The sequence below is a fragment of the Thalassophryne amazonica genome, chromosome 10, assembly GCF_902500255.1.
Source record: "Thalassophryne amazonica chromosome 10, fThaAma1.1, whole genome shotgun sequence".
Taxonomy (NCBI): domain Eukaryota; kingdom Metazoa; phylum Chordata; class Actinopteri; order Batrachoidiformes; family Batrachoididae; genus Thalassophryne; species Thalassophryne amazonica.
In genome coordinates, this window is record NC_047112.1 from 76,852,383 (window position 1) to 76,865,213 (window position 12,831).

Below are 12,831 nucleotides of genomic sequence, written 5' to 3' on the forward strand. Positions count from 1 at the left end.
AAATATGATCTACCAAACATTGTTCACACACCTCCTTTTTTCAGCCAAGAGCATGTCCACGGCAATTCGGTTTTGGAAAGCCATTAGAGATGTAGCTACCAATTGTTCATGTACAGCCTTGAACCCATCTGGTCAAGCGCTGCACATTATAATGGATATAATTATTTCTGTCAATATTTTTATTGATTGTCACAGGGAAGACCGCACTAAAAATTGGGAAGGATTCAAATCCTGCAGCTACTGGATCCATCAATTTGTATTCATCTGGTACACTGCAAGGACCTCTTATGTTGCTTGTTGTGATCCTTTATGGCCACATGGCACCCCAGCAACTGGTCTCTTGGAATGGGTACTGCAGAGATTGGCATCATTAGTAAGACTAGGGCACACATCCCCGTCCATTGTGGTGGCAGCCAACCTTGCAAACGTGGTGTTTCACAATACCACCATACATCGGCCCTAGCTATCACCAGTTGGGTAGCGGTGTTGTTGGTCGTCAAATCATGCCTCTCAGAGCACAGATCGGGAGAGATATCTCCCACTTTCAAAGGTTTCATTGGTTCAAGATTTCGAGTAAAGCAAGTATAATTGCCATAGACATCTTTGTTAAAGGGTAGGTGGTGTTGCATTTCTCAATGTAATTGGGAACGGTTTATCGAATTGGCCACAGTCACCTGATGGATTTGTCTCTTTCATCAAACTCAGAATGCAATGGGTATATTTCACTTCCAATGGTGTGGGTACTACTCTCAGAATTGGTCTGGGACCAGAACAAATTAAACAATCCCCTTTTATTTGGTTGGCTGCTTGTTCTGCCATTAGAAGCCAATTATTATGTTTACCTCTAATCCCAGTCTCAATGTCAAACAGATAATCAACTTCCAGGTCTGTGGAATTAAATACTAATACTTTGACTCTATTGTGGGCCCCTACTGGTCTCCTAAAGGTGGTGCTGGTTGCCTCATCCTGACAGATTATCATCATTTGTTTTGTGTCATCTCCTGCGGCATAGGCAGGCATTAAGGAACATGCATAGCAATTGGTCAAGTAAGTTTCATTGGCTAGGAATTCAGCATTTTTGTACCACCTATTTTAGATTCTCCTCAGTTTTAGCTGGTTTCTCGTCTGCTTCAGGAACCTGGATGGGCTTGGGTGTCTTGTCTAGTTCAACTTTATCTTTATCTTTGTTCTCTGATCACACTCTGGTCACCCTCTCTTGGTTGTCAGACGCGCTTCTAGCCGTTGCTGGACCCATATAGGCCGTCATCTGACAGTGTTACACGTCATCTTCCTTGTCCAGTTCAGTATCTTTCAAATATCTTTGTCTTTTGCAGTGGGATAGATGCACCCAAGATGACCTCTCTGCAATTTTCACTGTAGTGGGGGTGGTTAGCAGCACTTGGAATGGACCCTCCACTTCGGAGATGACCAGTTCTTTCTCTTAATGGCCTTTATCAGCACCCAATCTCCTACCTGGATGGAGGTCTCCTGTTTCTGTATAGGCAGAGAGGATTCTGGCATTTTGTTAGAGTGTATCACATCCTTATGATTGAGAAAACACCTCATATAATCCACCAGGTTCTGCTCTTCTGCATCTGGTCCTTTAACAAATTGTAGGTGCAGCAGTCTGTATGGTCTACCATACAATATCTCAAAAGGTGTTAAACCACTTTCTGCCCCTGGAGCTATGTGCATAGAGAGTTTGACTAAATCTAAGCAGTAAACCCAATTTTTCCTGTTTCTTCCATGCATTTCTTCAGTCTGCTTTTAATTGTGCCATTATCACTGTACATTATTTTTGGTAAGCCATGTCGTGGGATCATGTCTCTTCGTAAGATTTTTGCAACTGTCAGGGCATCTGCCTGTTTTGTTGGAAATACTTACACTCATTTAGCATATGCATCAATTATTACCAAACAATACTTCTTGTTTTGACACTGATTTTGGGGCAACTGTTTGTTGTGATTTGGCGCTATATAAAAAATTGATTGATTGAATTGATTGATTGATTTAATTCAATAAAATCCATATGTATTGTTTGGAATGGATATTGTGGCACTGGGAATTTCCCTCTTTGTGGTCACTCATTGCCTTGAGAGTTATGTGTTGCACAAATCAATCATGCTCTGCAGAAATTCTTGGAATAGGAATTAAATCCATAGGTTGTGAAATATTGAGTTACTAGTCCAACCATCCCCCCTGTTGAGACATGGCAAGGACCATGGCTCAGTACTGCAGCCCATCTAAACAAACTTCGTGGCAAGATTGGTTTCTGCAAAGGTCACATGTAAATTTGATCTCTAAGTGTAGCACTCTGTTTTTTCCCATAATGCTTTTTCAGTTTCAGGAGCATTATTATGCATGTCTCTAAGGACATCTTCGCTTATGATTTGGTATGTAACCTGGAGTAGTAACCCTCTTTTCCTGTCATTAATTTGCATGCTTGAGTCAATGCCACTTTTCAGATTCATCAATCATTCAATCAATCAGATTCATCTATAATTTCTAAGATTCAATTCTACTGAAATATTTTATTCAGGACACAAAAAAACAACAGCCCATAGGACAAAAGAAAGATAAATACAGAACAAATGCAACAAAATAAAAGCAAAGCCATCAGAAATCCAAAGTAATAAAAGTTTAATATTTCAATAATGGATTGAAATATATACAAATGATATATAACATCTGAGATATTATATTGTTAATCCTGCAGTATCACTTTTTACCCCCAGGTGTCAGCCTTTACCAGTTACTAAGCTGGTCGTTATAAGCATGTACAGTTTCACTAGATCTAAGCAATAAATCCAGTAGCGGTATGCGCTCATCTGTTGACTGTAATGCACACCTTTCTCCTGCCTTTCCCAGTCCTGGGATTTTTGACAGTTACAAAAGCTCCAATTTATTACGGTTGGCTCTCTGTTTATCTCTCTGACTTGAGTGTTTAATCACACTCTGTTCCCAAACAAACTGATAACACTTCACAGCAGTTTTTTTCTCTCTTGTTTTTCTCCCTAAACAATTGTGGGGGTGTGAAGTGGCTGGGGGGGTGGGGATGGGGGGGCATTTGAAGCTTCCTTCAGCTTTCGTGCATGTGCGCGTGCACGCTTCACCCCAAGAATTTCACGATTACTTAAAGTATATCAAATAAGCAAAATAAACCAATTTTCCTCAAATAAAAATTAGAAAAACGTCCACAGGTCCAAAAAAGACCTGTGTCCCATTACACTCATATACATATTATATACATATTACATATTATATACAAATGCATACATGTAGAACTCAAAAGGAACTATTAATTACAGTACCCTGATAGGAGACTCGCCTGCCCACCTTCTCCCAGGATTTTTGGGGCCCGGAGGACAGGAACTGAGTGTTAATTCACAGTCTCACAATCAGTTTTAAATAGTCCATAGAGAATCTACCACAACCATCCAATGTATTTACCCTCAAACAGTTCTGTCCAAACCCTTTAATCACTGGAACTCTTCAGTTTATCCCGGGGCTTTACCGGACAGAAAAGAACCAGCCCACACAAATTTCAATATCCTACAGATATATTACAGCGGACAAATACACAATCCAACACCACATGAAAACATTCACAATAATAAATCCAATCATTAAATGCTTTACCGGTATGTAATCTTGATTACCTTTTGCTTGAAATATATTAAATAGGCAAAACTAACCAGCTTTTCCACTTTATGTGATGCGCAAAAATTACCCATATTCTAACCACTTTATCCAAGTAATATGATCATTCGATATGGAAAGTAGGAAGGTGATAGTATTTATTGTTTTTGAGTTATCATCTTAGCAAGCTGAATAAATTTATTTCATTAACAGGTTTATCTCAGAATTTTCCCCTTTTATTTTCCTATTTCCTATTTTCCTATTTCCTATTTTATTTTTCGTGGAAGATTTTTTTGACAGGCAAAAACATGCTCCACGAATATCAAGAATATCACGCACCAACACGCACTATTAAGAGATGCATTAAATCACATTACAAATGTCAGGAATGTGTCACGAATGACAGAAAAATCACATTCGTAACGCGTCTTGCTTATGTGTAAACGCACCTTAAAGATCGATCAAACTGAAAAGTTGTCACCACTTCAACCTCAGGAGGTGGGTGAATCTTGCCTGGAGCCTCTTTTCAGTTTCACTGTCTGTTAATCAGGTGTCATACACACATGTAACATTCACACAACAATAATTTACAATTATTATTTTCAGTGTTTCCAGTGGACAACACTGAGGGACTAATCATCCCAGAATTTTATGATCCACCCACTGAAGGTTTTACCGACCCATTTACTGTAATATTACTTTTTAGTGCTTTTGTGCCTATTAGAGGTCCTCCACCTTGAAGTGAGAACTTTATAGAGCTTTTCTCTACCCATCAGAGGTTTTCCTGGTCTTTTACTGAAAACTTTAATAGGGTTTTTGTACGCGGTAACCTTCTGTCACCCGTACCTTTTACAGAGACAACAGTACTCACCCCTGGTGAATTTCTTTCACTAAAGTTCGGACGTCTTCACCCTGATGACCGTCGACCCGTCAGGGAGGAGTCCGCCCCGGAAAGGGTCTTCAATGGGATTTGTTCCTGTGCTGTGGCCACAGAATCCTTCCTTCACGGGCCGACGTTCCTCAGGTTTGTTGACGCCAGGCTTGAAGGACGATTTAAATGTCAGAGTGTTGGGTCGCGAGGAGAGAGAGAGAGTATACCGCTCGAGCAACAGCTTCATTCATTCCTTCTCTCCTTTCCTATCTCTCCCAAGTGACACTCTACCTCGCTTTTATTCATTCAAGCAAACAAGGATGCTGTCACCATGGTTACAAAGCAGAAACGATCAGCACAGTTTCTCCCGGGAACAAGGACAGTTTCAATCTTTAGTTAAGTGTCAACATCAGCAAAATAAGATGACAAATACCACGTGCGAATGTGTGGCAACAGCTTATTTTTCTACTTGCTCTGACTAAACAAAACAAAACTCAGATATCCTCATGTATCTGAACACTGCGTATTGAAAAACAGACACTTTGCATTAATCACGCCATGAGAGACTTCTTGTTGCTCTGACTAAGCAAGACAAGGATCTCAGATATCTTATGTATCTGAACACTGTGTATGGAAAACAGGGTTACTTCTACTTCAATTTAAAGAAAACAATTCCTTTAGACATTTAAGTGATAACAAAATAAGGCATATTCCCCCTGTTTATCAATTATAATGTCTAAAGTCGCACAGTCACACTACTATCACTTCCTTCCAGATTTTCAGTAGTTTTGATCATTTTTATAGATGCATTAAATCTTACACTCAGGGGATATTGTGATAGTCGCTCATATTCCAACAATTCCAACTATATATATATATATATATATATATAGTATTCAGTAGCTTCGCCCTTGTATGAGAACACATGTAATTACAGCTGATCTTCCCAGTAACCACTTAAAGGGTTAAACATTAAACTGATGATGCTGAGACTCTGATTCATGCTTTTGTTTCTTCTAGATTGGACTATTGTAATGCTTTATTTTCTGGTTTACCACAGTCCAGCATCAGGGGTCTTCAACTGGTTCAAAATGCTGCTGCTAGACTTCTGACATGAAGCAGAAGGTTTGACCATATTATGCCGGTTCTGGCATCCCTTCACTGGCTTCCGGTCTCTTTGACATCGGATTTTAAAGTATTACTATTGGTCTATAAAATTGTTCATGGACTGGCACCCCCCTTTCTGGCTGGCCTGGTTGAGTCCTATGTGCCAGCAAGGGCTCTGCGTTCACAGGGTGCAGGACTATTGTATGACCGAGGGTGAAGAAAAAGTCAGCGGGTTACAGAGCTTTCTATCACTGTGCCCCAGCTCTGTGGAATGATCTGCCTGAGCTGATATGACAGTCGGACTCTGTGGAGACTTTTAAAGCCAGGCTGAAGACACATTTGTTCTCCCTGTTTTATCATTCGTATTTTATATGATTGTGTGTCTTTTTTATTCTTTTTGTTTATTTTACTTCTTTTACCTTTTTATGGTTAATTTTTTTTATTGTGTTTTAATCTTATTTCATTTTATTCTGCTTTTAAATTATGCTTGTGAAACGCCTTGAGGCGATTACTCGTGATTTGGTGCTATATAAATTAATAAATTATTATTATTATTATTATTATTATTATTATAACTCTTTGGTGTGAATGCCAGGCTTCATGTTTGGAGGAAACAGGCACCACCCCTACAGTGAAGCATGATGGTGGCAGCATCATGCAGTGGGGATGTTTTTCAGCAGCAAGAACTGTGAGACTAGTCAGGATTGATGGAAAGATGAATGAAGCAATGTACAGAGATACCCTGGATGAAAACCTACTCCAGAGCGCTCTTGAATGACCTCAGACTGGGACGATGGTTCATCTTTCAGAGATGAGAAAGCGAAATGGACACAACTGCCCAAAGATAGGTGCACCAAGCTTGTGGCATCATATTCAAGAAGACATGAGGCTGTAATTGCTTCCAAAGATGCATCAACAGTGTTGAGCAAAGGGTGTGAATACTTATGTACATGTGATTTCTTAGTTTTTTTTTTGTTTGTTTGTTTTTTTTTTTTTTAGTTTTTAATAAATTTGCACCCCCCCCCCCCCCCAAAAAAAAAACCAAAACAAAAAAAAACAAAAAAAAAACTTTTTTTCATGTTGTCATTATGGGGTGTTGTGAGTTGAATTTTGAGGGGAAAAATGAATTTACTCCATTTTGGAATCAGCCTGTAACATAACAAAATGTGGAAAAGTGAAGCACTGTGAGTACTTTCCAGATGCACCGTATAATTTGCTGTAATTGATTTGTTGTGAAGACTGAACCTTCTGCTCACAGTGCCTCATCACTTTATAATCAACAGCTGTACTGCCTGTAAAAAACATCCTGCCTTTGACAGTTTTCATGTTTTACACAAAAAACTGTATCACAAAAATAAAGAGCAGGGTTGCGTATTAATTGCTGTTATATTTTCATTACTGCAACTCATATAGTCATTACTACAACCTTTTACGTACTTTCAGAGAGTTCAAACTCCTGTCTTCAAAATTGCTAGCCGCTGCTTCTTCTTTTAGGCCAAAGAGCTGAAATATTCATGTAATGATGTATACTGAACAAGTGAAGTCAAATGTCATGTTTAAATCATTTGAAAATTTTTCTGAAAGTGATTTAAAATGATGAATAAAATGTTTCATGATCACTATCTGTGATCTTAACTCTCTCTTCCAACTCATTGCTCTTTAAGTGTGAATTATATGTGATTGTGTCAGCGCAGAGTTAAGGGCCTTTCACACAGAACGCGTTGGACGATCATTTTGACGGATTCGCTGGTGTTGAACACGTTGGACACGGCATCAGCGCAGAAGGGGCGGAGACTTGTCCGTCACTATCTGGCTTTTCGAGGGTCCTGTGAACAAGCAGGACAATCGCCATCTTGGATTTGCGTGTCTGCTGTTATGTAACATGTCCGTTTAGTAATTTTGGACAGTGATGCTTGCTAGGGAGTCCACGCCCAGTTACGCTCAGCAGGACCGTTAGCTGATGGTGTGTTTGCAAGAACAGTGTGATTAAGAACAAACGGCTGTTACAAACATTTTGTGAAGAACTTTACGATTAGTCTGCTGCATGTTTTTACTGTGACACATTCTTGCCACACCCCCCCCCCCCCCCCCCCCCAAAAAAAAAACTAATGAAAAAATGTATTCCCCCGTCCCAGAAGTCCTCAAATTCCAAAGAGTAGTTTGGTTTCTGTTTTATTTTCTTGAAAGCCTTTAATTGAGAAGTTGTTGTGTATAACATTTATGTCTTCGTCATAAAGCCAATAAGATGTGAAATATCTCTCTCCTTTGGGGGTGTTGCAAAGTTACAGCACATTTGTAGAGCCTCTATAGAAAGTTTTCATGGGTATACAGACACACAGTCTATCAACCAAACAGATACTTTGGACAGTGTGATGTCTGTAGTTGCCTTTAAATTAGAAATTAGCATTGTTAATGTTGTGGCCTTTTTCCATAAACTGTCTTTTCTTTCCACAGTCTGACTAGAATCCACTTCATGGTGGTTCACAGCAGCATCCTGTCAGTCATTAGCCAGGTGATTGGGTGGCTTTACTTTCTGGCCTGGTCAGTGTCCTGCTATCCACAGTTGTGGGAGAACTGGAGGAGGAAAAGGTAGGTGTATGTCTCATCTTACACTGGACTGCATTAGTATTTGTGAGACTACAAAAAAGAAACAAACAAATCCAGTCCATCCTACGAGTGCATACAGAAGTGTAAAAATAAATATTCAGTCAGTTTTAGGAGACTATGAAGCCTTTGCACAGTTGGCACATCCACTCTGTTGTGGCACTGTTTCAGGTCCCAACTGGTTTAACCTTATTTGCTGCAGTTGGTGTAACCTCAGTGATCAAGAAGCCTGTGTTAGTGTTTTATGATCGTCACTGAGTTTTTAAAATATCTATCGCAAAGTGTTCTTTTTTTACGACATCGTGCAAGTTTTATAAGTCTGCGGCAGTTCGCGGACACTGACCTGTGTGTTACAGATACAAATCAGTGTCCTTGGATCCGCAGAATTTCGAGGAGAAAAATCCCTCTCTCAAAAAGCCTGGCTGTTGCGACAGTTTTCGTAAAGCAGGACTGTTTGGTTGCTGCGGTGACGCTGTGTGGCTCCTGCGTGAAGCTTAAGCTAAACGTAAGATGTGGACATCGGAAACCTTTGGAGCTCTAAAGTTTTTAAAAGAAGAATTGTGCAGCATGTCTCTGTCATGGACCGAAGTTGGACAGAGAGAAGATGGCGAGAAAGACTGTTTGAAAAAGTCTGATAAGGACAAGAATCCATGGAATTGTCACTGACTTCATCAACACACCTGAATGATAAAAGAAGTGGGAAAAGCGAACTGTGCCATCAAGAAACACTAAGAATTTTTCTCTCTCTGGAAAATAAACATTGTGCTGTTCAAACAGGATTTTAGACAAGATTATGTGACTTTTTTTTATTAATCTGGACTTTCTTTCATTGGAAAAAAGACTGGCTTTGAATGGATTTACATGAATTTACTCACGAATGTAAATGAGTTTTTATTAATGTAGACTTTTTATGGGAAAAAGACAATGTGGTTTTGAGTGGATTTACAGGAATTTACACAAGAATATGTGGCTTTTTTACTATAAGGTATGTTATTGATATTTTACCCTGATTTTCAAAATATTCTACAAGCTTTAGCTGTGGTTTTTGAAATGCTATAACTTTTCTTTTTTTCAGTCTTCGTGAAGTTCATGTGGTTTAATTGTTCTGAATTAATGCATAATTTGGTTTACAATTAAAAGGAAAATCATTCGAGGTCCTACTTCCACGTCATATTCTGTTATTTCTGTTGTGTGGGCCGCTGAAGAGGAGGTACTGCTGGCCCACCACCACCAGTCGGCGCCCTGCTTGGAGTGCGGGCTTCACAGCTGTCACTCGTTTACACCAGCTGTCACCAATCACCACCAGCTCTACAAAAGCCGGATCATTATTCCACCTCCTCGCCGAGAAATCAACTACCGTTGAAGGTAATCTTCTCTGCTGTGATAATTGTGGATCTTACATTGTTCTGTGTGCAGCCGCATTCCTGTAGATTGAGTCTGAAGCTGGATTGGCGGATAGTGGGAGTGCGACGTTCTTCGCCTCTTACTCCATCCAGGGAGGAGACTAGCAGGAGCTGCACTGGTGAAATTGTGTCTGGAGGTGGAGGTTTTCCCTCCTTGAAGACCTGCAGAAAAAGGATTACTGGGTGTGTGGATACACACTCACCATAACTGTTTTGTCATCTTCTGCCAGCAGTACCAGGGTCTGCAACCGAAGACGGTGACCACCTGGGGACTCAGGACTTGGCGGCTCCGGTGTTCTTCAGGCCGTTGGTGGTGGAAGCTGTGTGGGTCCCGGCTCTCCGATCGCCAGAGGTCTCCTATCTTCGAGCCTGCCCGCACGTCACCTTGTGTACAATTGGCATTATCTGTGTCTGTATTTAGTTGTGCGATTCACAACATTAAATTGTTGCTCTTTGTCTTATCCATTGTCCGTTCATTTGCGCCCCCTGTTGCGGGTCCGTGTTACGACCCTTTCCCAACAGGATTTCTCGGCCATTCGTCATGGATCCCGAGGGGCGTCAACCACAGCTTGAACAGCCAATGGGAGAACAAGGAGCGCAGGTGTCAGCAGGAGGCGTGGTAAGTGATCTGCAGCAAATCCTTACCGCTTTCACCACTCAGTTAAATCTGGTAACCGAGCAGAATGCAGTCCTCAATCGGAGAGTGGAGGCTCTCACCGCCAGAGTGGAAGCGCGCGACTCGAGCGCTGCTGCAGTGACTCCTCCTGCTGGCTCTGGGCCACAGATAGATGTTCCACTGGCCGTTCAACAAACCCCCCCACCATCCCCTGAAGCTTGCATAAGCCCTCCAGAACCGTACGGAGGCTGTGTCGAAACGTGCGCAGACTTCTTAATACAGTGTTCGCTCGTTTTTTCACAGCGTCCAGTTATGTACGCATCAGATGCCAGCTGGGTGGCTTATGTGATTAATTTGCTTCGAGGTGAGGCACGCGCTTGGGCTACGGCGCTTTGGGAACAGAATTCGTGGCTCCTGACGTCATACGCTGGGTTTGTACGGGAATTCAAACAGGTGTTTGATCATCCCAACAGAGGCGAGACCGCCTCGAGCGTGCTGCTGTCAATGAGACAGGGGTGCCGAAGCACAGCTGATTATGCAGTCGACTTCCGCATCGCGGCTGCGAGGTCCGGCTGGAATAATGTTGCGCTCCGCGCCGCCTTCATAAATGGACTGTCTCCAGTTCTGAAGGAGCATTTACTGGCTAAGGACGAACCGCCAGACTTCGATGGGCTTGTCAGTTTGGTTATACGTTTAGACAACCGGTTGAATGAACACCGTCGGGAGCAGGCCGGGGGGCGTGGTCGGGCACAAGCCGTCCCTCTCTCCTCCGTGTCCGAAAGGGTGTCGTCTTCCCCACGTTCCACTGCCAGAGGGCTCCATGTGGCAACAGCTCCCCCTGCTGACGAAGCTATGGACACGAGCAGGGCCAAATTAAAATCAAATATCAGACAAAGGAGGCTGGCCCGCGGGGAGTGTTTTTTCTGTGGCTCTTGTGAGCACATGTTAATAGACTGCCCCAAACGATCAAACTCCAACGCCCATCCTTAGGAAATCCCAGAATCCCGAGTGATTCTGGGATTTCCATGGATGGTGAAGCACAATCCCCGGATTGATTGGCCGTCTGGGGTGGTGACGCAGTGGAGCGAAACCTGCCACCGGGAGTGTCTTGGATCCTCGGTTCCACCCGGAATTACAGCTAAAGAGGAGGTCAAAGTCCCCCCCAATCTGACGGCGGTGCCCGAGGTGTACCACGATCTTGCTGACGTCTTCAGCAAAGATCTGGCACTCACTCTTCCCCCACACCGACCGTACGATTGTGCCATCGATTTGATTCCGGGCGCTGAGTACCCGTCCAGCAGATTGTACAACCTCTCACGTCCGGAACGCGAATCGATGGAGACCTACATCCGGGACTCCTTAGCCGCCGGGTTGATTTGGAACTCCACCTCCCCGATGGGTGCGGGTTTCTTTTTTGTGGGTAAAAAAGACGGCGGACTCCGTCCATGCATTGACTACAGAGGGCTGAACGAGATTACGGTTCGCAATCGATACCCGTTGCCCCTGTTAGATTCGGTGTTCATGCCCCTGCATGGAGCCAAAATGTTCACCAAACTTGATCTTAGGAATGCGTACCACCTGGTTCGGATCCGGAAGGGAGACGAATGGAAGACGGCATTTAACACCCCGTTAGGTCACTTTGAGTACCTGGTCATGCCGTTCGGCCTCACTAATGCCCCCGCGACGTTCCAAGCATTGGTTAATGACGTCTTGCGGGACTTCCTGCACCGGTTTGTCTTCGTATATCTGGATGATATACTCATCTTTTCTCCGGACCCTGAGTCTCATGTCCAGCATGTACGTCAGGTCCTGCAGCGGTTACTAGAAAACCGGTTGTTTGTGAAGGGCGAGAAGTGTGAGTTCCACTGCACTTCTTTGTCCTTCCTGGGGTTCATCATCTCCTCCAACTCCGTCGCCCCGGATCCGGCCAAGGTTGCGGCGGTGAGAGATTGGCCCCAACCAACAAGCCGTAGGAAGCTGCAACAGTTCCTCGGCTTTGCAAATTTCTACCGGAGGTTCATTAAAGGTTACAGTCAGGTTGTTAGCCCCCTGACTGCCGTGACCTCCCCTAAAGTCCCCTTCACTTGGTCGGATTGGTGCGAAGCCGCGTTTAGGGAGTTGAAACACCGGTTTTCGTCTGCACCAGTTCTGGTGCAGCCTGATCCTACTCGCCAGTTCATAGTGGAGGTGGGCGCCTCTGACTCAGGGATAGGAGCTGTTCTGTCCCAGAGCGGGGAGTCCAACAAGGTTCTCCATCCATGTGCCTACTTTTCCCGCAGGTTGACCCCCGCTGAACGCAACTATGATGTGGGCAATCGGGAACTCCTCGCGGTTAAGGAGGCTCTTGAAGAGTGGAGACACCTGTTGGAGGGAGCTACGGTGCCTTTCACGGTTTTCACGGACCATCGGAACCTGGAGTACATCCGGACCGCCAAGCGGCTGAACCCCAGGCAAGCCCGCTGGTCCCTGTTCTTTGGACGCTTTGACTTCCGGATCACCTACCGTCCCGGGACTAGAAACCAACGATCCGACGCACTGTCCTGGGTGCACAAAGAGGAAGCCAAGGCTGAGTTGTCAGACCCCATCGAGAC

At 43.4% G+C, this 12,831-nt stretch overlaps 1 protein-coding gene across 1 annotated transcript in view; it reads left to right on the plus strand.

Annotated features, from left to right (window-relative positions):
• Positions 1-12,831, plus strand: part of LOC117519022 (cystinosin-like) — a 105,372-nt gene that overhangs the window by 13,364 nt on the left and 79,177 nt on the right. The window contains 1 exon segment of the mRNA XM_034180320.1: positions 8,072-8,206. Within this exon segment, the coding sequence (XP_034036211.1) occupies positions 8,072-8,206 (135 nt within the window).